The 24,378-nt window shown below is 53.1% G+C and overlaps 2 protein-coding genes across 5 annotated transcripts in view; one reads left to right on the forward strand and one right to left on the reverse strand.

The window, feature by feature from the left end:
- The window catches only part of Dclk2 (doublecortin like kinase 2), a 95,126-nt gene extending 74,914 nt beyond the window's left edge, over positions 1–20,212 (forward strand). For both annotated transcript variants that reach the window (XM_070022188.1, XM_070022189.1), the window contains 8 exons: positions 2,979–3,098; positions 3,381–3,527; positions 7,284–7,417; positions 8,425–8,502; positions 13,800–13,896; positions 14,264–14,344; positions 16,017–16,133; positions 19,229–20,212. In XM_070022188.1, the coding sequence (XP_069878289.1) occupies positions 2,979–3,098; positions 3,381–3,527; positions 7,284–7,417; positions 8,425–8,502; positions 13,800–13,896; positions 14,264–14,344; positions 16,017–16,133; positions 19,229–19,447 (993 nt within the window). In that variant the 3' untranslated portion in view covers positions 19,448–20,212. The remainder of the gene's footprint in view (positions 1–2,978; positions 3,099–3,380; positions 3,528–7,283; positions 7,418–8,424; positions 8,503–13,799; positions 13,897–14,263; positions 14,345–16,016; positions 16,134–19,228) is intronic.
- A 2,563-nt stretch (positions 20,213–22,775) lies between these two features.
- The window catches only part of Lrba (LPS responsive beige-like anchor protein), a 445,034-nt gene continuing 443,431 nt past the window's right edge, over positions 22,776–24,378 (reverse strand). For all 3 annotated transcript variants that reach the window (XM_070022191.1, XM_070022190.1, XM_070022192.1), the window contains exon 57: positions 22,776–24,007. In XM_070022191.1, the coding sequence (XP_069878292.1) occupies positions 23,917–24,007 (91 nt within the window). In that variant the 3' untranslated portion in view covers positions 22,776–23,916. The remainder of the gene's footprint in view (positions 24,008–24,378) is intronic.

Raw genomic sequence — 24,378 nt, forward strand, 5'->3', positions numbered from 1 at the left:
GGCTGGTGCTCTACCACCTGAACCACAGCTTTTTGGTGGTTAATTGGAGATAAGAATCTTAGAGACTTTTCCTGCCCAGGCTGGCTTTGAACCGTGATCCTCAGATCTCAGCCTCCTGGGTAGCTAGGTGAGCCACCAGCATCTGGCAATAAAGTTCTTTCTATGAGTCCTTTCTGGTGGCATGTTAGGTAAAAGAGAAGGATCTAGAACCACAGTTACCAGCACTTTTGCTGCTGGTCATAGGAGGCCACCGTAGTTGAAGGGAAGCTGGTCTGACTTGAAAATTCCATGAAAACCAGGTTTTGGAGACTCAGTACTCAGACTCAGAGTAGAAAAATAGCTTATAAATCCCTTTGTATTTGATCACATAATTATATTATATTTTGGTTTATAGGGTTCTTTTTCTCATTTTTAAAAAATTATTATCTTTAAGTAGTTGTATAAAGGAGTTGCCATTTAACATGGCAGTTTATGAATACAGTGCACCTTGACCCATGTCAGCCCTTTCAACATTCTCATCCACCCCTCCCCGCCCTTCCTCGCCCCTCCCGGCCCCTCCTCGCCCCTCCCCGCCCCTCCCTCTTCTTAGTTCTGTAGGATACACACTGGATTCTTGAGTGCATTCTCCCCCTCTTCTGCTCTGCCTTTGTCGACCCCATGACCCCACCCCACCCCCTTCGAGTACCCGTTTCTTGGTGTTTTCGTTTGCTGAACATTGATTTTTGCCTTTCTAAAGAGTTAGACTATTTGAGATCTCCCTTGAATCTACTCTAGTTCCTTTAATGCGTTCATGAGTACTTGCGTACCATTCAACGTCTTAGGAGTGTATAAGCTAAATCTAGCTTCCACCTATAAGGGGAAACCTGGACCCTTCGTCTCTCCATATTAGGTTAAGCCCGTTACATTGTTCAGATTATTTTCGTCTTTTTTTTTAATCATCCATGAGCTTCAGTCCCCCGAAAGATATAGACCAGTCCAGGAACAACTGAAATACTGCAATGGGAGCCCAGGGCTGCGATTGACAGAGGGAGGGGACAGCAGGGCCCCCAGCCCAGCCCTGCCCGAGCAGGTGAGGGCAGACTGCACATAAGGAATATGCAGGGGAGCCTTGGAGAGGCGAGGAAAGCAAGTCCCGGCTAGAAACCGCCTGTGCAGACGCTGCCCGTCCGGGGGAGAGCTGCCAGGAGGGCCGGAGGAGGTGAGTGGGTGGACTCTGCAGGAGGAACCAAGGCGGAATCCCCATGTCTGCTTAGGCCTGCCAGGTTCATCAATGAGACAGAACTGAGGATCGAGGCTGGGAGGGGGAAGGAGGGGAGGGGTTTGCTTGGGGTGAGCTGCTTACCCCCCCCCCATCTCTTCCTTGTCTCTTTGTAAAAGCTGCTGGAATCAGCCTGGCCTATCATCCTTTGCCTATCCTCCTCCCACTTGGCTGATGTCTTGTCATTTATTCTATCACCACGGGCTGGTGGGACCATTGGAGGATTCATATGTAAATTATTTGCAGTTAGAATCGTGACTAATGGGAGAACATGTAAATTCAGTGTGGTCCAAGGTAGAAGTCATATTCATATCCTGTTTGGAACAAACTAGAGAATGTTTTTACCGGGCAGAGACAAAGGACATGAGAAATAGGGAGATGGTGTGTATGAAGATGGCAAGGCCTTGGTTTTGCTTCTGATGATTCCTTTCCAGAAGAGGATTGCTTCTCCGGCGACCACTTTACAGGGCTAGAAGCTAGAAAGGTTGCGAGACAGGCGCAGCCACACAATGCATCCTCCGCTCGCTCAGGAGACTGGACTGTGAAGGGGACCCTGGCAACAGTGCTAGTTCCTTGTGTGAACTCTGACCCCGCTGGTGCCCTGTGTGTCCCCAAAGACTTTCCTTTTATTGGCAAGGCTAATGACTTCTCTTTCTCTGATGCATACCTTATTTTAACTCCAGTCTGGGAGGGGATTTCTTTCCATAACAAATTAGCAGCCCAGAGCCCCTGGCAGAGGTCAGTGTGGAGACCCAGGGGAAGGAGAAGGAGCTTTAGAAGGAAGGCTCTTGGGCGTGTTTTCCCACAGAGGTGGCCGCTGCCGTGGCTTCGCTTGCTGCAGAGTGAAGTCGGCCTTTTTGCTGGCTTTTCCTTCCCTGCTCACTGGAGTAGATTTGGCTCTGCTTTGTTACTGCGATCAGGGTGATCAGGCGATCAGGGAGTGCTCATCACAGTGGCTCAAGCTGGCTGGCTTGAAAAGGCACAGTGCTGCATGCCCCGCATTCAGAGAGACGGGCTGCGGGGGGGGGGGGGGAGGGGGAGAAGGGGGGCGCACAGCAACATGAGCCCCCCTTTCTCCCTCCCTCTCTCCCTTCCTCCCTCCCTTTCTCTTCCCTCCTTCCTCCCTCCCCCTCCCTCTCTTCCTTCCTTCCTTCCTTCCTCCCCCTCCCTCCCTCTCTTCCTTCCTTCCTCCTTCCCCCCTCCTACATCTCTTCCTTCCTCCCTTCCTCCTTCCCTCCCTCCCTTCCTTTCTCCCTCCCTTCCTTTCTCCCTTCCTCCTCCCTTCCTCCCTTCCTTTCTATCTTTCTCCCTCTCTCTGTTCCTCTTTCTCCCTTCCTTCCTTTCTTTCTCCCTCCCTCCTTCCCTCTCTCCCTCACTTCCATCTTTATTCCCTCCCTCCCTTTCTTTCTCCCTTCCTTCCTTTCTTCCTCCCTTCCTCCTTTCCTTCCTTCCTTCCTTCCTTCCTCCCTCCCTCCCTTCCTTCCTTCTTTCCTTCTTTCCTTCCTTCCTTCTTCCCTCCCTCCCTTCCTTTCTTCCTTCCTCCCTCTGTTCCTTCTTTCTTCCCTCCCTCCCTCAGCCTCTCTGTTTTGGCGGTTGGATGGCCAGGCTGTGGTTTTTCTTGACAGGAGACAGTTGTCCTCTGTCTGTCCGGGGTCCTCTGGGCCGGGGGACAGATCCGGGCACCCTGCGACTCTGCTCACCCCCTCCCCCCGTCTGACAGGAGCACTTGATTGAGAATGAGGTGTCCATCCTGCGCCGGGTGAAGCACCCCAACATCATCATGCTGGTGGAGGAGATGGAGACGGCGAGCGAGCTCTTCCTGGTGATGGAACTGGTCAAGGTGAGACGGAAGGTTTCCTTTGGGGCCTTCCAGAAGCTTTCATTACGCAGAAGCCTGAAGATAAGGGTCTCACAGACTTTCCTGCCCGGGGTGGGTTTGAACCTTGATTCTCAGATCCCGCCTCCTGAGTGTGCCGGGATTATAGGCGTGGGCTTCCTAGCTAAGCATAAATGTGACACTCGACGCTTGTAGACGGGGGGCCCTTTTTACTGCATGCTGATGGAACATGTGCACGCCCACCTGCACAGGGCCGCGCTGCTGATGTTCTGGCATATTCTCTAGGGCGGAGACCTCTTTGATGCCATCACTTCTTCCACCAAGTACACCGAGAGAGACGGCAGCGCCATGGTGTACAACCTGGCCAGCGCCCTCAGGTACCTGCACGGCCTCAGCATCGTGCACCGGGACATCAAGCCGGAGAACCTCTTGGTGCGTTCCACACCTCCCCCTCCTCTTCCAGCTCCTGTCTTTGTTCCTGTAAAGTGGTTGTAGCACTGAGTTATTTACTTGGCTCGATTCCTCCTTGTGTTTCTGAGCACCCCAGAGGTCAAGCGCCTCAATGTTCTTTCTGTCTCCAGTACCTTGGACAGTGCCAAGAAAGTCCATGGCAGAAGCACTCATTCCCTATCTGCTGCCCGATGCCCAATGCCCGATGCCCGATGCCCAGCAGCTCTCCACGGGCCGCCGGCACGGGACGCACGCAGCTCACAGATAACGGGTCACAGAATACTTACACATTTTAAGGACTCTTCTTCCCTCCCTCCTCCTTTTCCCCCTTTTTCCATAATATCATCCAATCAACCATCTCTTCTTATTCCCGTGAAAGTGCATGAAATCACAGCTCTGACTGTCGCCCTGAAAGTGGCGACTTTCAAAGTCAGTGGTGCGCAGTTGTGACTGTGAGTGTGAGCTCATTCTGGGCCACGCAGTGAGGCCCTGCCTCCCAACAACACCTTTCTGAGCACCAACATGTCACCGCAGGTGGAAAATTCCACCCATGAAACCTTCATTTCATGCACAAAATCACTTAAAATACTGTGCACAGTTACCTTTATAGGTAGCGTGTATGAGCAGAAGCTCTTAGCTCTGTAGATCATTTCAAGTTTTATTCTCCACCCCCACACGCACACTACTGGAGCTTAAACTTAGGGCCCTGTGCCATCTCTTAGCTTTGGCATGCTACCATTTGAGCCACACCTCAAGTCTAGCATTTTGCCGGTAAATTGGAGAGGGAGGCTTTCTTCTGGGCTGGCTTTGAACTTAGGTCCTCCAGGTCTCAGCCCCTTGAATAGCTAGGATCACAGGTATAAGCAACCACCAATGCCTGGCTCCAAGCACTTTGGTGTGTGTGTGTGTGTGTGTATGTGTGTGTGTCTGTCAGTCATGGGCTTGAACTCTGGGCCTGGGCACTGTCCCTCAGCTCTTCAGCTCAAGGTGAGTGCTCTACTTGTGCCACAGCATCACTTCTGGCTTTTTTCTTCTTATGTGGTACTGAGGAATCGAACCCAGGGCCTCATGCACACAAGGCAAGTGCTCTACCCCTGAGCCACCTTCCAAGCCCTCCAAGCACTGTTTTAAAGCATTGTCTGTCACTGTGCTGCCCAGGCCGGTCTTGGATTCTTGGACTTCGAGGTTGCTCCTGTCTCATCCTCTTGGCTAGCTAGGACTGCAGATGCTCAGCGCCACCCCGCCTGGCTGGACCCCCACACATGTGTGGGGTGCTGGAGATGGAATCTAGGGCACCCCACATTCGGCAGACGTTTACTGTGTGACTGAGTGGCACCCCTGGTTCCCAGACCAGGGCTACTCCGCTGTGCTTTATGTCTAGGTCTTTCTATGAAGCGAGGGAAATCCCTGGTCTGAAATAAATAGATAAGTAAGTATATTATGGTTTTGTGAACTCCAAGGAGAAATGGAGGCAGAGCTGTAAGCCGATCCTCGGGGTGGTGCCAGTGAGCCCTGGGGCTCCAGATTCACCACCATGACTTTGTTGGGACTTCCCCTCTTCCACCCTCTCTGAGCCAATGGGTGGGAGTGATAGTACTCCCCCCCCTACCCCAACCTCCCCCCTCACCTGCCTCCACCTCCCCCCCCACCTCCCCCCCACCCACCATGAGGCCCAACGTAAGTAAATCAAGTCAAAAGCCATTTTTTTTTCTCTTTTATTTTCTTGCTGGGGATTGAGCTCCCGGCCTTTACATGGGAGGAAATTTATTTCTCTGCCACCGAGTTAGACCCAGTTGTGAAGTTCCTCAAAATAATGCCACGCGTGTCTCTGTGTCTGTCTAGATCCGCACTCCATATTTAATTCTTCCAGCCTTGTAGACCATCTCCACCTAAGACTGGCGCGTTCTCATCTCTTACTCGTTATCTGTGTGTGTCGCACTGGGGAGTGAGGAATCAGATCAAATAGTAGTATCTCAGGGGTGTCTTCCCCCGTGACATTCTCCTGAAATGTTTCGCTGAGGAGGACAGCTTGCCCAGACATAATTCAGTGACTACACACCGCTCTCTCTCTCTCTCTATTTATGCTCCCGACTTAGAATTCTTTGGGGGGATGTAAGAAACAGGACGTGTGGATCTTCTGAGATTGAACAACATGCCTTAGACATGTCCAAACTGACTGTTTAAAAGAAACACTATTTTTCAAAAGTACTACCTAATGGGTGTATTTTTAAGACATAAAAACAAAGTAACAGTGACATTAATAAGACTTTTTTTTTTGACTCATGATACAGGCATTTAGGAACTTGTGCTGATTATGTTCTTATCACCGCAATGACTTAGAACATTTCTTTCTAATGTCTGGGTTTCAGTGAGTCCATGAGAAATCCTAATTATAACTCTAATCATTTTTGTTAATGTTCATATTAACTGTGACAGATCACGGCTTGTGGGCATGGCTGGAGTGATAGATTGCTTGTCTCACCCTGAGTTCAAGTCCCCATACTTCAAAAAGAACCAAAGCCAAACAAAGCCTGAAGCCTGGTTCCAGTGTGTGCAATGGTGGAAAGTCTTCGGAGCTGGCATGGCTCAGAATCAAGATCTGAGACTTCAGACTAAACCATTCATGTCTTTGAGTGTGTTTGTGCAGGGACTCAGAATCAGAAGGAATTAGAACTCAGAATTTGAAGGAACCGAGAAGGACTCACAATCTTCACCCTCATTCCCGTGTAACAAACGGCGAACATGAACAATGTTCTCAGCTCAGACCTGGGATGTGTCTCAGCCCTCACCCCCCTTTCCACGTCTGCAGAGCTCCGTCCGCATTGGTGTGGATTGCTCGGGCCGTAGTGAAGGTTTCATTGATAACTAAATAAATAAATCACGGCGTCACTGCGTAGCGGACTAAGGAATGACATCAGAAACGGCTCCTCCTGAGGAAACATTTTCTCAGGTTTTTTTTCTTCTTTAGTCGGCAGTAGTTGAGATAAAATTCAGTCTGTAGCAAAATATGAGGGAAAGCAAATCAAAGATGTTTCAGATGCCAAACTGGAGACCTCTGCTAGACATTCGTTCTCTGCCGTGGTTTTTTCTCCCCTCTGAAGTTGATTATTTTTAAAACAAGAAGACGAGGAAGACTAACCAGAAAGTTAGCAGGCATTAGATCCTGGCTTCAAACTTCAGTAGCACACACACACACACACACACACACACACACACACACACACACACACACACACACACAATTTAGTTTTTATATTTCATCATTGATAGTCCAGAATACAAGGCCACCCACCTCCACCCCAGATTTTGTCTTCTAAAGTGAGCACACACTTACCATGGAGGAGGCCAGTGCTTGGCTGCGTGGTTACTCATCAGCACTCTCCTTCTTGGTCTGTCCAGTGCGTGGCACACAGTCGGATCAGCTTTCGGGCATTTCTCAAGCCTGGGGACGTGAGCACACCCAGGGGTTGTGAGCTTCCCAGGGACGGTACTTCCTGCAGGCCCCAAATAATGGCTTCCAAATTCCACAAAAGCTTGCCAACTCTCTGAAGAGAAGAAATAAACACTATGGAGAAACCAAGCTAAGGGGCGATGCTCCTGGAGGGAGAGGTTTCCTTTGAGTTGATGAGAAACGGGCCTGTGTCTGCCCTGCCCTGGCTCCCTGTGGTGGTGGAGGAGGAGGAGGAGGAGGAGGAGGAGGAGGCGTCTGACGGTGTGGTGCGCTGTGTTCTGTTGCAGGTGTGTGAATACCCGGACGGGACCAAGTCGCTGAAGCTGGGCGACTTCGGGCTGGCCACCGTTGTGGAAGGCCCCTTATATACCGTCTGCGGCACGCCCACCTATGTGGCCCCCGAAATCATCGCTGAAACCGGGTGAGGCTCAGGCAGTGGGGGCTGGCGTGGGAAGAGTGGCTTCTGTGTGCACTGTGCCTGTGTCCTGTGCCTGGTGACCAGGAGCAGAAAGCCAGGCAGAGAGGGGTGGAGCCTGCAGTCTGACCTCAGGCTGAAGAGCTGTGTGCGTTTTTCTGGCCAAAAGCCCCGGGCTGGAACTTTAGAGCCAAGACCAGTGTCAAGCATTGGCCCTTTCACAGCACGCTGGAGGCTCATATCTGTCATCCTAGCTACTCAAGAGGCTGAGATCTGAGGATCGCAGTTCAAAGCCAGGAAAGTCCCCGAGACTCCAATTAACCACCAGAAAACCGGAAGTGGCGCTGTGACTCAAAGTGGTAGAGGGCTAGCCTTGAGCAAAACAGAGCTCAGGGACAGCGCCCAGGCCCTGAGTTCAAACTCTACGACCCACAGAAGAAGGGGGAAAAGTGAACTGGCACTTTTGCAGGAAGGGTAGGCCAGGGCAGCCACTGTATTCAAAATACACTGTGTAGAAAAGAAACTGCATAACTTGTAGGTGGGGAAGGGAAGGGAAGCTGGAGAAAATCAAAGGAAGGGGTGCAAAGGCCTGTGGAGCGTTGTACTCTTTTTTTTTTTTTTTTTTTTTTGGTCAGTCGTGGGGCTTGAACTCTGGGCCTGGGTGCTGTCCCTCAGCTCTTCAGCTCAAGGCGAGCGCTCTACCACTTGAGCTACAGCGCCACTTCCGAGCGTTGTACTCTTAACCTGACTTTTGAAATTGCAAACCCTTCGAGCAACTCCTTATTAATAATGATAAAAATGAATGTGCACACACACACACACACACACACACACACACGGATTGGTACTTTCTAACTGATCAAGATTGTGATTAGGTTAAGAAGAAAAGCAGAGGGCTTTGTCTGCAGGGTAATTCATTCATTCTTGTGGGGGAAACGGGAGTATGATCTCTCAGTGACCCAGAATCAAGGGCAGTTCCAGGGAGTCCTGCCATGCCTCTCCTTGTCTTGCAGCTACGGCCTGAAGGTGGACGTGTGGGCAGCGGGCGTGATCACGTACATCCTCCTGTGTGGATTTCCGCCGTTCCGCAGGTCAGTGCACGCGTGTGAGCAATCGCACACCTACAAACCAGTGTTCACTCATGGCAGAAACTGGCTGGCTGGTTAAAATTGGTATAAAAGTTTTTAAATGGAAAGCTTCTCTTTTTAAAAGTCATCGGTGTTTCAATTGAGTGTAAGGGGTTTTGTTGATAATTGCCAAGAAGCAGAATGACGCAGACACGCCGCTGTCTGTGTTTGCGGTCCTTTGGGCGTGGAGACAGACATTCATGGTGAGAACACGTAGTTCTGAGGGCATGCGCGGTTGAAACCACCCAAGGTTTCATGAAAGTCAGAGCATTGGTGACACTGGGGCTTCAACTCAGGGCCTCACAATTGCCAGGAAAGTGCTTTATTACTTAACCAAGCCTACAGTAGCCCCTGTTTTTTGTTGTTGTTGTTGTTGTTTGTCGGTTGTGGGCTTTGAACTCTGGGCGTGGGTGCTGTTCCTCAGCTCTTCAGCTCAAGGCTAGCACTCTACCACTTGAGCCACAGCGCCACTTCTGGCTTTTATTTTCTGCTCACGTGGTGCTGAGGAATGGAACCCAGGGCCTCATGCATGCAAGGCAAGCGCTCTACCACTGAGCCACCTTCCCAGTCCTAGCCCCCTGTTTTTGTTTTAAATCCTTTTTTTCCCCCCAGATAAAATGTCTCACATTCTCACCCCGGGGATCCTCAGACTGTGATCCTCCTATCCACGCCCAGACTGTGTGCTGAGTTGGGAGCTCACTAACTTTTTACCTAGAATGGTGTCAGTCAGCCTGATCTCTGCCCCCGTCCCCGCCCCCAGCCCCGTGAGTGTGGAATTCTGTGTGGAGGGAGAGCTCTGTCATCCAACTGCCAGCTCCTGATCTTCCTTCTAGGTGGGAATAACTAACTCAGTGGCCCCATCAGGACTTTCTTCTGGACGGACTCACCAGGGGCTTGGTGGTCTAGCCTGTCCTCTCATGTAGTTGACTCCCTGTCAGCTGGGACAGCAGGAGTAACTTGGCCAGTGTCTTTTCCTCTCTGAGGGGCTAGCCTGGACTGCGCACGGCGGTCGGTGTTGCCGGAGAGCGAGTTCCCATGCCAGTCACCGTGTCTGCTTGTCTCACACTTGGGGACGCCCCATTGGCTAACTCAAGCTGAACAGGTCCTTGCAGGGAGAGACAGCACTCGTGGTCACTTCACAGTCACACTGGGCCCTGGCTGGTTTTGGCAATGACATGTTGGGAACGCTAGTCAAGTGTAGAAAGGAGGTATGTTTAGAGAGCAAGGGACTCTGGGGCCCGGTCCATGGAGTCCCCCTCCCGTGGAGAGAGACCTCCCGGGAAAGGGTCCTGAGGACCAGCGTGAGGGGAACGTGTGCTCACCACGCCCTCTAGTGTTTCTCTGTATCAGTGCAGTCAGGGAGGAAGGCGATCTTTTATGTCTGGTGGCCTGTGTGTGTGTGTGTGTTGTTGTTGTTTTGTTGTTGTTGTTTGGTGATTTGTGTTCTGAGGGCATTTTATTTTTTAAAAAAAGAAAGCCAGATTCCTGTATGTATTATGGGCTGTTACTGAGCCAGGGCCTCTGGCGGGGTCTCTAGAGAAGGGGCTGTCTGATCAGGGGTCGACCAGCCGCGTTCTGAGAGCACAGCGGGTCATGAAACCGCAGCCAGCTTGCGTTGAAGCCGGAAGGAAATGTGCAGAAGAGAGTCTGTGGTGCTGGACTATGGCGCCTGTGTCTCCCAGCACGGGGGCATTCAGGGTAGACTTCACAAGCTACATAACATAAAATTGTATAAAGAACATGATAATTCAGTGACAAGTGATTATGGTATCAAGTGGATTATCTACATAAAATTTTACCTAAGGCCAAACAAATACTTCACAGCATTTTCTGTTTTATTCAACAGACAACTTCAAAGCATTTGAACGGAAATTATTGGGAATTTCTAGTTCAGTGTCCCTCAGCTGTGTCATCTTACTCTTTCTTCTTTCTGGGTTTTGATGTTCTCCCTCCCTCCTCCTCCCCGCCTTCTCTCTCTCTCTCTCTCTCTCTCTCTCTCTCTCTCTCTCTCTCTCTCTCTCTCTCTCTCTCTCTCTCTCTCTGTTTTTCTCTTTGCCACATCACATTAATTTTCACTCAGGTGGTGATTTGGTTTCCAGAGGTGCCCTAAATTTTTGTTGTTGCCAAAGCAAGTCTATTCTTACAGTGTCTTGATGTTCCTGCACACACTCACACACACACACACACACACACACACTCACACACACTCACACACACACACTCATGGGCACACGGGCACAGGGAAATATTTGAACAGCCTTTCTGAAGTAGATTCTGACAGTGTCAGGCTACCATTTCTGACCTGAAAGTCAGAAGGTAGTCTGTCACTGAAAGAGACTTGGCCTGACTCCTTTATTGTTGGAGGATTTTCTTCAGGGCTTGTTTTCAATGTGATCCAAAGATGGTTTGGCTGGGCACCCATGGTGCATGCCTGTAATCCTAGCTACTCAAGATCTGTGATCTGTGATCGTGATCGAAGCTAGCCCAAGCAGGAAAGTCTGTGAGACTCTTGCCCCCAAAGAACTACTCAGAAAAAGCCGAAGTGGTGCTGTGTGACTGAAAATAGTAGAGCATTAGCCTTGCACGCAAAGAGGCTCAGGGACAGCGCCCAGACCCTGAGTTTAAGCAAAAAAATAAAAACCAAAATGAATCAAGGACTTTTTTGTTTTCCAAAGAAGCGCTCTGGAGGAGAGCAGCCTGGCGCCAGGTGTGCCTGCTACAGTGGGGATTCGATCCCGTGGCTTTCCTTCCTTGACTATGGGGAAGGATGAATTAGCGTTAGCTCCCGGCTCTTCTAGTGGTATCCTGGCTTTGGTAATTCACACTATTGATCTTCTGGGGTGCCATCCTAATTGCTGAGCCCCTCCCCCCACCAGGGTCTTGTTTGTTGACTAGGCCTGGATTGCCAAGAGCACCCCACCCCCCACCCCCGGAAGCTGCTGTAAATGGCTGCTGCACTTAGACTTGGGCTTTTAGTGATTTATTGACAAAATCAAACTACACAGATTCACAAGAGATCTGGGATTGGGAGGGGACAGGGGGGGATGGGAAGAAATAAATAGCACAGTCAGAAGGATGGCTGAAGGGACGATTCTGGAAATAGATAATATTTTCTCTTTCTTCGGACACGGTCTGCCATTCCCTGGTTTTCTAAAGGTTTCTGTAACATCTCTTGTGTCCATAAGTATGTTCTATGCTTGTTTTGAGTGGAACTCAATCCGCAGGGACACGGGGAAAGAAAACATAGAAATCACCCAAAGGAAATCCCTTCCCCGAGGGCAGCGGAGGCCTGACCCGACTCTTTCTCTCCTCGCCCTTGTTTCTCACCCTGCCCAGGCCTTGCGCAGTGCTGTCCGCCATAGATACCAACCAACTCTCCTCTGTGTGTGTGTGTGTGTGTGTGTGTGTGAGAGAGAGAGAGAGAGAAAGAGAGAGAGAGAGCTTGAACTCGGGGCCTGGGTGCTGCCTTTAGTCCCCCCCCTGCTCTAATCTGGAGTTCTACCACTTGAGCCACAGCTCTAGGTTTTTTTGGTTGTGATGAGAGATTAGAGTCTCACAGACTTTTGTGCCCAGGCTGTCTTCGAACCGCAATCCTCAGATCGCCCTTTCCCGTGTAGCTAGGACAACAGGCGTGAGCCACCAGCGCCTGACTAATCGTAGGACAAAACCAAGCTGCTGTTCTCATTGCTGGAGCCCTGGCTGTGCAGGATCTGGTTCTAGAGACAGGCCGTGCTCAGGCTTCATGTGTCATGTTTTGGGGGACGGTGGGGAGTTACGAACACTCCGAAGGCCCAGCGGAGAAATTCCAGGAAATTGGCCACACTCGACAGGCAGTCTTGGGCCTCTGTGCTGGATTTGGATCTTGATCGCACCAGTTCCAGAATGTTCCGTGCCTTCACCCTCACAGCCGCAGCCTCCGCCCTGGGGGTACATGGATCTTTTCCAGGGGGGTTTTAGGTTTCTCTGATGCCTTCTACCCAAAGTGTCTTTTCCTGTCCAGGCTCTATGTAGGGTGTAGTGGTGAGGCGGGGGGGGGGGGGGGTCCACCGAGGAGCCAGGGCTGCGGGGGGGGGGGGAGGTTCTGGCTGGTATCTTGTGGGCTCTTTCTCCCTCACACTGAGCGCAGGTGATGAGCAGTTCTAGCTTTTTCCAGGTTCCACACGCGCTCTCCCTTTCCCACAGACTTGGCGCTTCTGTTCTGCTCTTTGCCGTGTTTTGACTTTGGTTTTTTAAAGTTTAAACTCAAAGTTAACATGCAAGCCAAGAGCCAGTGGCTCACGCCTGTCATCCTAGCTACCCAGGAGGCTGAGATCGGAGGATCACAGTTCAAAGCCAGCCTGGGCAGGAAAGTCATCTCCAATGAACTACTTCCCGTAAAAGTGGAGATAAAGGTGTAGCTCAAGTGGTAGAACACCAGCCTGGAGCAAAAATAGAAGCTCAGGGGTAGTGCCTGGTCCCTGAGTTTAAGACCCAGGATCACCTGTGTGTACACACACACACACACACACACACACACACACACACACACACACACACACACACCAGCATACATTAGTGGAGGAGGGAGTTTGTTGTGACATGTCCACACACACACCATGCATTCCAGCCCCTCACGCCATCCCCCTCCCTTACTCCCTCTTCTCTCCAAACCATCCCACAGATTGCATCAAGCAACTTTGACCACATCCCACTCGCTTGCTCCTTTGTCAGCGCCCCCTTTCCCTCCCTGCCCCCCCTTGCTACCTGTGATTTTGGCTGTTTCATTGGAAGTGTGAAGAAGGGAAAGTCAAGTCGCTTTGACTCAGATCTGCTACTTTTCAAGTCTCATTACCGTGAGAGAGAAGTGGGGGCAGATGCTAAAAATGTTTCCCCCCAAAATGAAGATTTCCGTTATTTATAGTGTTCTCGTTTTCACCCTCAAGTCTGTCTTTCTTGTGGTCAATATCCATGACGTGGAATTCACCATCCTAACCAGCCCCCCGACTCCCGTGTGGAGTCCAGTGTGCCCAGCCCAGTCCTCCTGGGCTCAGGTGATCTTCCCATCTCAACCTTCCAAATAGCCGGGACTACAGATGTGTGCCACTACGCCCAACTTTCATATTAACTGTTTCTTTGGGCTAATACCTAAGAGGAAACATGTGTTTCCCTACATGCAGTTATTGTTGTGGTGTTGTACACCCAGAGACTGACCCCTTGCCGTCCTTCCCGTGGGAGTGCGTGGTGACGTGGACTTCTCTTCCATTTCTCTGTCCCTCACACAGTGAGAGCAATCTCCAGGAAGACCTGTTCGAGCAGATTCTGGCCGGGAAGCTTGAGTTTCCAGCCCCCTACTGGGATAACATCACTGACTCTGCCAAGGTAGTGGGCTAGCCTGTGACCTGGGGTTGTGTTCCACTGCAGCCAACCCCGCTTCCCTAGTCTCTGAGCTCTTGGTTTATTCACGGCTCGTTTGTTAGGTGGCCATCAGGATATGAGAAGGAGCTGTGAGAACCCCATGAAATGTTGGTACTGACCCAGAAGTGTCAGGGTTCACGTCACTTGGGGGGGTGCATGGGCGCCTTCTGTGCTCTTGTACTGCTGCTGTGGCAATGAAAGCCTCATCTGTGGAAGTTTCTGGAAGGTCCTGGGCTGCGGGCGGTGCTGTCTGGCTCCGAGCACTGGATGCGTTGCGTGTGTCTGCTGACCGCCGCGCCGCGCTTGTGTGCGGTGTCCGCTTCTTCCGCAGGAGCTGATCACTCACATGCTGCAGGTAGATGTGGACGCGCGGTGCACGGCGGGGCAGATCCTCAGCCACCCCTGGGTGTCAGTAAGTACCCCCCCACCCACCCCCCGGGCCGGACGCCCACGGGACAGGGGTCTCCTCGCCGTGTCCTCGGCCCTGGCCAAGTTGTGCGTTCAAGTTCAGAGGCGGTCAGGATGTCTGTCCCCCCCAGGGTGCAGCCAGCCCAAGGGGAGCCCCTGGGAGGAGGCAGCAGGCTCCAGGGTCCCCGACTTTTCCAGCCTGCTCTGTGAGTAACCTGGGCAGGTCCCCAGCCCTTTCTGGGCCTCAGTTTCCTCATCTACTTTTTGTTTTGGGGGGGGAGTCAGTCGTGGGGCTTGAACTCTGGGCCTGGGCGCTGTCCCTCAGCTCCTCAGCTCAAGGTTGGTGCTCTACCGCTTAAGTCACAGCACCACTTCTGGTTTTCTAGTGGTTTATTAGAGATAAGAGTCTCACGGACTTTCCTGCGCAGGCTGGCTTTGAACCTCCATCCTCACAGCTCAGCCTTCTGAGTAGCTAGGATGACAGGCGTGAGCCACCAGCGCTGAGCTACGATACTCTTTTAAGAGACTCAGTGTCTCACATTCTGTAGCTCATGGGTGAGTGTCACCCGGGCTGTTGGATGGAGACGCGTCCCTCCCATCCCTCCCTGCGTCCCTTCAGTGAGGGCTGTGGTGGCGCCCTGGGCGTAGGAGAGACACGGGGGGACCGAGTGGCCATGGCTGGGGAGTTTGTGCTCCCTTGTTTCCAGGAGTTCAATTCCTTCACCCAGGGCTTGGGCTCGTGGGGGCTCCGGGCTCTCTTTCCCTCCCCGCCCATGGCTTCCCCGCGCTGAATCACTAGGCTTTTGCACCAAATGCCATAAAGAACAACAACTAAACGAATTCACTCTTTTTCTTGCCTCGGTGCCGGTGGTGGAACCCGGGGCCTGACGGAGCCTGGCGTGTGTGGCCCTCGGCTCCACTCCAGACCTCGTTTTTTTAAGCAATACCCAGGCTGTGATCTTCCTACCTCAGCTCCTGAGGTGCTGGTACTACAGGTGTTCATGAATGCACTGGGCACGAATTCTTTATTAAAATTATGAGTGGTCAACCCGTTTTTATGTTTCCATGGGACTGTTTTTGTGCTAAAGTAGGTGCCTTGGTGAGGACCTCAGATGGGAGCCAAACAATCCTGTCTTCCTCTGTGCTGTTGGAGACTTCTATTCCCCTCCTTGTCTAGTTCTGAAGAGTGGAGTGAGTGGTCCAGGGTCTTTCTGGGATGTGGCACTGCTGAATAACTGTGTGTGTGTGTGTGTGTGTGTAAGTGCTGTCTCCCCAGACGCGCTCTCCAGACCCAACCATTACATTTTTTTTTCTTTTTTTGTCAGTTGTGTGGCTTGAACTCGGAGCCTGAGCACTGTTCCCGAGCTTCTTTTGGCCAAGGCTAGCACTCTATCACTTGAGCCACAGCACCACTTCTGGTTTTCTGGTGGTAAATGCCAGCCCCAGCTGGCTTTGAACTGTGGCCTTCAGCTCTCTGCCTCCTGAGTAGCTAGGGTTACAGCGTGAGCCACCTGACACCCATTACATTTGAAAGATCATTGTTCCCCTAGTTCTATGGCCTGGACGGTCTGTTTAGGAAGGGGTCAGGAGGTCGGGGGTGGGGAGGGGCTTGGGAAAAAAACTCATCCAATGTGGGGATCGGAACTCACTCGGTTTGCTTCTTTTCCCCCTCGCAGGATGACGTCTCCCAGGAGAGTAACATGCAGGCTGAGGTGACAGGTAAACTCAAACAGCACTTTAATAATGCGCTTCCCAAACAGAACAGCACCACCACCGGGGTGTCCGTGATCATGGTGAGTGGGGCGTGGGGTTCTGTCGTGGGGAGCCCAGCCACTGGCCTGTCGGAGGTAGCGACCCCGGGGGCCCTCGCGTGCACGCTGTGCCTCCCGTGCTCCCCACTTTGTAGGCCCACGAGGGGCCCCGGGCGTCTCTAATCCAGGGCTGCGCAGGGACCAGCGAGGCCTTGTGCATTCTGTGGGAGGGCAGACAGTAAAGGGCGGGGCCCTGCGCCCCGGCCCCTCCCACCCCCTCCTCCCATGCACCCCCTCTCTCTAGACAAAGCCAGGTGCAGACTGGGTCTGGGGACACCCCCTCTGGGAGATTTTAGGGTGATCACACAGCAAACACAGGAAGGCCTGGAATTCTAGGGTAGCAGTGGCCTCGTGCAGATGGCCTGAGAGGACCTGAGCTGTCACAAGAGTTGAATTTAAATACTGACAACAGAACTAAGTGGATGGAGCCCCGGGGCCATCTGCCTCCCCTGACAGCCGGGAAGGGTTAGAGCGTTAGGAATCGCTGTACCCAGGCTGGCACGCAGCTCATTGGCAAAGTACATGGAAGGCCCTGGGTGCAAACCGCAGCGTGCGCGCACGCACGCACGCACGCACGCACGCACGCACGCACGCACACACGCACGCACGCACACACGCACGCACACACGCACACACACACGCACACACACACACACGCACACACACACACACACACACGCACACACACACACACACACACACACACACACACACACACACACACACACACACACACACACACACACACACACACACACACACACACACACCCTGTTCTGTGTGTAAAGCAAAACCCCAGGAGAGGGTGGGAAGACCGGGAAGCAAGTTCCCTTGCTGTCTGTTGAGTAGCTCAGACTGAGCGGAAGCGTTCAGCCTGTGCCCAGCACCTAGAAGCCTTGTGTGTCTTCTCTCCGGGTGGGGGTGGGGTGGGGGGCAGAGGGCACAGGCGTGTGCCCACACTCCGCACCCAGCCTCAGCCCAATTCCATGCCCACCCGCACACTGCGGTGGGACACGCCCCACGCGAGCAACGCGCAAGTGGGGGTCTTCCATTGGCTGAGGGCTGATCCCGCAGCCCAGCATCAGAGCCCGGAGCTTGCATGGGGCGTGTCTGGTCTTGGACGTCCAGGGTGGCTGGTGCAGTGTCGGCCGGTGTGTGTGCCCCACGGCTTCCCGATACCCCTTAGCAGGGTCGCAACGTTGCCCACGTCCCTTATGTGGCTGGTGCTGGTGTGGAGGAGATGCCACCTGGCACCGCCAAGGTTGGGACCATCAGAGAAATCTGGTCTCTGCCAAGCCCTTACTTTGGCGGCACAGAAACTGGCCTGTGCCTTTGGCCAGGGCAAGGCGTGGGGACATGGGCACAGACACATGAGCCCTCTCCTCGTCTCCTCCACGACCACATGCCAGTCGTCCATCTCTGGCACTGTCCCTTAGCTTTTTCACTCAAGGCTGGTGCTCTGCTACTTGACTCACAGCTCGGTATCTGGCTTTGGGGTGGTTAGTGGGAGATCAGAGTCTCACAGACTTTTCTGCCCCCACTGGCCTTCACTGGCGATCCTCAGATCGCAGCCTCCTTAATTGCTCAGATTACAGGCATGAGCCACTGGCACCAGCTTCCAAGCGGAAGCCTTTACTAAGGAGCCAGGGCCTGGTCAGCCAGCCTAGGATAAGAAGAGGTGGCTGTGTTGGATGGGGCGTGGTTTCAGAGAGGCCAGTGGGTTTGGTGACCTCTGGGGAGAGGCGAGCCTGGGAAAGGGCTGCCCTGCCTTCTGCCAGCCTGAGAGGCCGGGCAGGGAAGGACAAGCCTTCCCTCCACTGAGTGCTGGGGGTGGGGGTGGGGGAGAGGGCCTCTCAGCTCCGGGGTGGGGTGGGGCTGGGCTCTGCTCAGGGGGTGACCGGGGAGCCCCCTTTTTAAGGCAGACAAAAGTGTGTTGCGATTGTGTCGCTTCCGTTGACAGTAAGTGTGGTTTCTGTCCCCGCTTCTCTTGCCCTCCTGCCTCTCCCGCTGCCTGCATTGCTTCCCTGCCCTAGGTCCCCGGCCACGGTATGTACTAACTCACTGCTCTGCCTCGCCCCCTCTGTGCTTGTGGCGGGAAGAGAAAAGGAGAAATAAGTGCCCAGAAAAGCATGCGCCGGCCCCCCTGGGGGGCTTGGTGCGGCGGGTCCCGGCGGGGTGTGGGAGGTCGATTTCTCCCGGCTCATTGACATCGTCCTTGAACACACCAAATGCCCTGAGCTTGGCCAAGGCCCGTGGAGCACACAGCCCCGAAGGCAGCCAGCTGAAAGGGCTCAGAAAGCGCCAGGCTTTCTGTGGTCAGTGTTTAAAAGGACAGGAAGACGCTGGGCGTCGTGACTCACACCTGTAATCCTAGCCACTTAGGAAGCTGAGATCTGAGGATTGTGGTTTGAAGCCAGCCTGGACAGGAAAGTCTGAACCACCCAAAAGCCAGAAGCAGCGCTGTGGTAGAGTGGTAGAGTGCTCGCCTTGAGCACAGAAGCTCAGGGGCAGCCCAGGCTCTGAGCTCTTGTCTCGGGACTAGCAGGAAGAACCTGGAGACAGAGCTCACCAGCCCTCCTCAGCACTGTGCTTTGAAGCTCGCTGTGCTGGGGCTGCCCGCCCCTACCATGCTGCCAGGCAGGCAGCTTGCAAGCCAGCATGGATGCAAGGAGAAACCCAACTAAAACAAAGAGAGCAGGACGCGGGCTCCTCAGAGCCCGTTTTACAGACGATCCAGCCTCTTGGGTTGTTAGGGGTTATTTTATTACCACCATTATTATTATTTCTATAATACACTAATAAGGTCTCCCTCGGTGACAGACTCTTCAGCCAGGCAGGTTTGCTGTTTGCCCCAGGTGTGTTCTGAGCCTGGTGTGAGCAAGGTGCTGGGAATTCTGGTCACAAGCACATGGGGGGGGGCTCCCCAAACCATCACCTGTCTGCGAGGTCTCCAGTGGGAGCTTGAGGTTATTTCTCCTCTTCTGTTCCTGAGCCTTGTGCATGCTCTGTGGTGCTTTCTGTGGCCATCAGCGCTGGCCGGGCCGGGCTCACACGCAGCCTCCGCTGGTCTCTTCTAGAACACGGCTCTAGATAAGGAGGGCCAGATCTTCTGCAGCAAGCTTGGCCCCGACAGCAGCCGGCCCGCCACCGCCACACCCGCGGAACAGATCTCACCAGCCCCCGCCTCGGCCGAGGAGCCCTCCGCAGCCCTTCGGGGACCCCCCACACCTCCTGGTCCTCCTGCAGCCCCCGGCTGCCCACCGCGGGCAGGGACTTGGCGCCGCCACCGAGACTGACCCGTGCAGAAGGCGCCACGCGGGGAAGGCCACGGCGGCAGCTTCTCCCTCCACTGGCACCGCTCGCTGGGCTCCCTGAGGCCCCATCAGCGTGACGTGTGTCACAGCACCTGTGTCCAGCCGGAGGGCGTGTCTCCACGTCACCCAGACAACACACAGCTCTTTTCCTGACTGTCACGGCCACGTCCGATGATCCAGGCTCCCCGGCCTCACAGTGGACGCGTGTCTGCCTCTGTCCCTTCGTGAACGTCCCCGTGCCAGGTGGCATGCCACCTTCCCCTGCAGGGGACCACCAGCGGGGCCTGGGGTCCTGCAGGACACGAGCACCCCAGGGGGTCAGTGGCTCATGGCCATGGGTTGCAGACTTTCGAGAGGTGCTTGCAGCGGCTCGGTGGTCGGCTCGGGTGCTGGGCTCACCGACTTTGGCGGGGTATTTATTTGTACACGGGCCACAGAGGCCACTGCTTCCCGGGGAGCCCGCCGAGGTCCTGCGGGGACGGGCGGGCGGGAGGTGCTGCTCAGACACCCTGTGACCTTCTGGAAGGCTGCTGGCAGTTTTTCCTTTTCTGCATCGCCCAATCCTTTTTAATAATTGTACATAAGCCTCATCTTGGCGGCACCTGCTCATCTTCGAAGCCGGTGAGCCCTCCTGTAGTTGCTTTTCGTTGTTAGATTTTTTTTGCCTTCTACAAGTGTCCCCCGCCCCCCCCCCCCCGCCCCCCCTGCAATAAAACGTTCCCTCTTCGGAAAAGCCATTGGGCCTGGGCAGGGGTTTCAGTGTGGTTGCTTTGCAGAGGCTGAGTGACCAGCTGGGGGTGGGGGTGGGGTGGGGGTGGGGTAGGGGTGGGGGTGGGGTGGGGGTGGGGTATGGGGGGCGCTTGGGGGCCAAGCCGGGGAAAGCACACACAGCTGTGTGTTTGAGTTGTGATGGCAGGCAACAAAAACACCAAGCATAACCCAGTTTCCCAGCAGAGGGAGCTCAGGAACTGACAGCAGGAAGATTGGGCCTTAGGGAACCGGGCTCAGGACAGCTGGTCTGTGTCTGCCTCTCTGTCCCTCGCAGAGATTCTGCATGTCTGTCTGTCTGTCTGTCTTGTCTCAGAGATTGTGTCCCCCGCCCCCCCCAGCAGGCCTCATAAGCTGTAGCTCCCTCCCCCGCCCAGCCTGTGGCTCCCCTCACCCTGATCTTCCTCTGTCCCCCCCCCACACCCAGCCTGTGGCTCCCCTCACCCTGATCTTCTGCTGTCCCCAGCTTCTCTCAAGGGTTTTCAACTCTAGGACTTGAAAGCACGTGATCTGACTGATCACATCGCTGCCTGAGCGCTGTTGGGTGTGGAGCCGGCCATGCGGGCGGTTGGTTCTTTATTCACTGTTTTAGGGTCTTTCCCTTCTTGGAAGTAGGATGTTTTGAAACTCGCGGGCCTCTTGCCTCCCCTGCTGGAGGCTTGTTTGGTACAGAACTGGGCTCCATGCTGTATCGGGGCTGGTCACAGCAGAGAACTGTGTGGCAGAACTAGCTAGCTGAGGGGCTAGCACCTTTGCTCGTCGTCTGGCTTTTGCGGGTGGGAAAGGTGGCCGTGCTCATGGAGTTCTGGACAGTGTGACGGCCCGTGAGGAGGCCGTGACCTAACTCCCACGAGGAGCTGTCACCCGGCCCAGGGGTGGCTTCTTTGTGCAGGAAGGAAGCGCACTCCCGCCTTCTGGCCAGCCTGGGTGGCAGGGATGGAGGGCAGGCAGGACTGGAAGGACCTGGAAGGCTCCAGAAACCACACGCATTGAGCGATCACATCAGAAACAGGCCAGGGAAGCTCAGCCCCATGTCAGTCTTAACAGCTGCCTGCCGAGTAACTTGTTACCTGTGAACGGTGAAGTGTGGGTGCAGTCCAGCTGTACCCCAAGATCCTTGGCCAGGCCTTGTAGACCTTTTGTGCATGGCCACAGCCGCTTCCCTGCTCCTCTGACAGGCATTGAGGTCCAGCCCCCCCACCCCCCAGGCAATCCGGGCCTGAGTGAGCAGCCACGGCGCGCCCACAGGGTGGACGGCCCTCTTCCTGTTTTGTTTGCCAAGTGGAACTGAAGTGTGAGGCTCCTTCAATAGGCAAAGTAGGTTGTTTGGGCTGATTTATAAAAGACACTTGGCGTAGTCTGGGAACGAGGCCCATCCAGGAACGTCCGTCTACATTCGTATTTGCGTACGTCAAAATGACATTTCATTCTATCACCTCCGAAGCCGCCGGCTGTCTCCCAGGCATTTCCTAAATGTGGTATTTCCCATAGTCACGAACGCAGACAGGATCGGCGGTGCTTCCGTGAGGATGAATATATCAAGCAGGAATCCCCGGAATATCTTGAGACAATGCATGTGAGGAGCCGCGAATTTCCTGCATGGTTACCAACACCAGCCACCCCCCCCCTCCATTGGGGTTCCCTCAGCCCCCAACTCCCACCCCTACCCTTGGACTTTTTCCTTGGTTTACATTAATTGCTTTACCTTTTTAAGAAGCCTAATTCGATGAAACAGGCAACTGCTGAATTCACCCTGAAGAAATGCGCTTTGCTCAGCAGATCTTTGTGAGAGCCACTGATATTTTTGTGGGGTCCTTTTGTTCATTTTTCATCGTGGTAAGATCTAGAAGCAACAGTGGCATGCCATGACCTGTGCTCCAGAAGGTTGCACAGCCGCTGCGCTGGGCTTCTGGGGCTTCTCCCGGGGCTCTGCGGTGTGATGGCCCAGCAGGCCTCCCGCTCGCTCCAGAGCAGCTCAGGAACCGGTGATTTTAAGGCGCGCCTCCCCTCCCCCACAGTTACATCTCCTCTTTGTCTTCTGCACGGTTTATGATGACGGGTCTGGGGACATGTGACATAGCATCCACTGCAGGTCACTTGTGGGAGTCATGTGACAGGGAGACAGCTGGCCGAGGAAACTGTCCCACTTTCAGTGGGGTCTGTCTCTGTCTGCCTCTCTTGCCCACCACTCTGTTTCTCGCTCTGTATATTGATCAACTATGATTAAACCACAGCTTGGCATTTGATATTTCAGAATAACTTCTATCCTTGTGTAAAAATTATTTTTTTTTGTTTTTTTTTTTTGGGTCCGGTCGTGGGGCCTGAACTCTGGGCTTGGGCGCTGCCCCTCAGCTCTTCAGCTCAAGACTAGTGCTCTACCACTTTGAGCCACAGCGCCACTTCTGGCTTTTTTCTTTTTGCTTATGTGGTGCTGAGGAATCGAACCCAGGGCCTCAGGCATGCAAGGCAAGCGCTCTACCACTGAGCCACCTTCCCAGCCCCCTTGTGTAAAAATCATTAGTAAAAAAGATATTTCCAACAGTCCAATTACAAATTCCATTTTATTCACTTTTACTGTCAAACTAAATTATTCTTTCTAAATCTTTAGTTAGAAAACACCTGAATGTGTAGCGGGGGAAGGCGAGCTGCACAGGAAACAGAATGTCAGCTGCCGCTTCAAGTTCACAACATACAAAGAGTTTATTTATGTAGTACAGACCTTGTCTCAGATATTTTTACAGAGTTCTCATGTTTTCATACAGCAATCTACTAGAAAAGTAGAATTATACAACACCAAAATAACATTGTTTCTTAGTACAAATTGCTAATCAAAAGGAAGGTGGAGACAGGTGGGTGGAAGATGATGGGCGTGGCCCCACAGCTGCCCCCCCCCCCCCCCCGCTGGGGCAACCTGGGGCAAGCTTTGGGACTCACATTTACTTTCAAAGGAAAACACACTCGAGCCCAAGGGGGTTCACTGCATCATCTTGTTGTGCCACCAGGAAGACAGATCGCAGGATCTTTTTGAGCAGGACAGGACAGGAACCACTTCACACTCGCCATAACAGAGACCCTTCACGCCTACCACACAGTAAAGTCAAATCGCCTCCCCCAAACCATAATTTTCTATGTCTAAAAACATGCTTGAAGAATAACAATATAGAAATTATTCGTTGAGATGTTTTTCAATTACATTTGCCATAATTTAAACATTACTATTAAAATCTCAGAAATTTCAGCACTGAAGAAGCACAATTGTTTGGGAAAATCCAGGACAGGAAGGAGAGCATACAGCTCCTCCACCAGCGCGCTCCCGTCCCCACTCCAAAGCCATGGGTTCCTCCAGACTACCGTGCGCAGAAATGGGGTTCTGTAATGTAGCTAGAACAAGTGGGCTTATTTCCCCACATATGTTTCCATAATTGGTGAAAATAGACTTCTCATTATGACTAAAAATATAGATTTTTTTTTAAACTACGAACCCAGCAGCCAGTATTCTGCTTTGCTATTTGTCCCTACCCCCACCCCAAAGTCAAGCAAAGTCTACAAAAATAGCAATTAACTTCAAAAAATATTTTGCTTCTTCAAGCAAATTTCGGTTACATTCAGTGGTGACAGCTATTTCTGCAGGGTCGCTGCTGGGCCGGGGCCGCCGCGGGCAGAGCCTGGGCACAGTGGCGCCCTCAGTAGCGGGTTTGGTATTCGTGATGCCATCGGTTGAAGTCGTTGTAGAACAGAACGATGCTTCCGGAAGCCATGCCTGCGATAATGCACCTGGGAGAAGCAGAAAGAGGGGCTCAGAGGTGTGTTCCCGCCTACAGAGCCGTGATCTCTCTCTCCCTCCCCCCTCTCTCTTTCTCTGTCTCCCTCCCTCCCTCTCTATTTCTCTCTCCTCATAGCAGGGATTGAACTCAGGGCCTTGTGCTTGCTAAGCAAATGCTCTACCACGAAAGCCATACCTTTTGCTTTAATCCATTTTTCAGACTGGTCTCCTGCTTTTGCCCAGGCCAGTCTTAAGCCTCCTATAACTACCACCAGAGCATCTGGGATTATAGGCATGCTCTACCATATCTATCCCAGTTCATATTTTGTTCACTGAAATACGCACCTGAGTAAGCTCAGAGCGCTGCCTCTGACATGCCATA

This window comes from Dipodomys merriami, unplaced genomic scaffold (assembly GCF_024711535.1).
Source record: "Dipodomys merriami isolate MVZ:Mamm:240054 unplaced genomic scaffold, mDipMer1.0.p SCAF_15, whole genome shotgun sequence".
Taxonomy (NCBI): Eukaryota; Metazoa; Chordata; class Mammalia; order Rodentia; family Heteromyidae; genus Dipodomys; species Dipodomys merriami.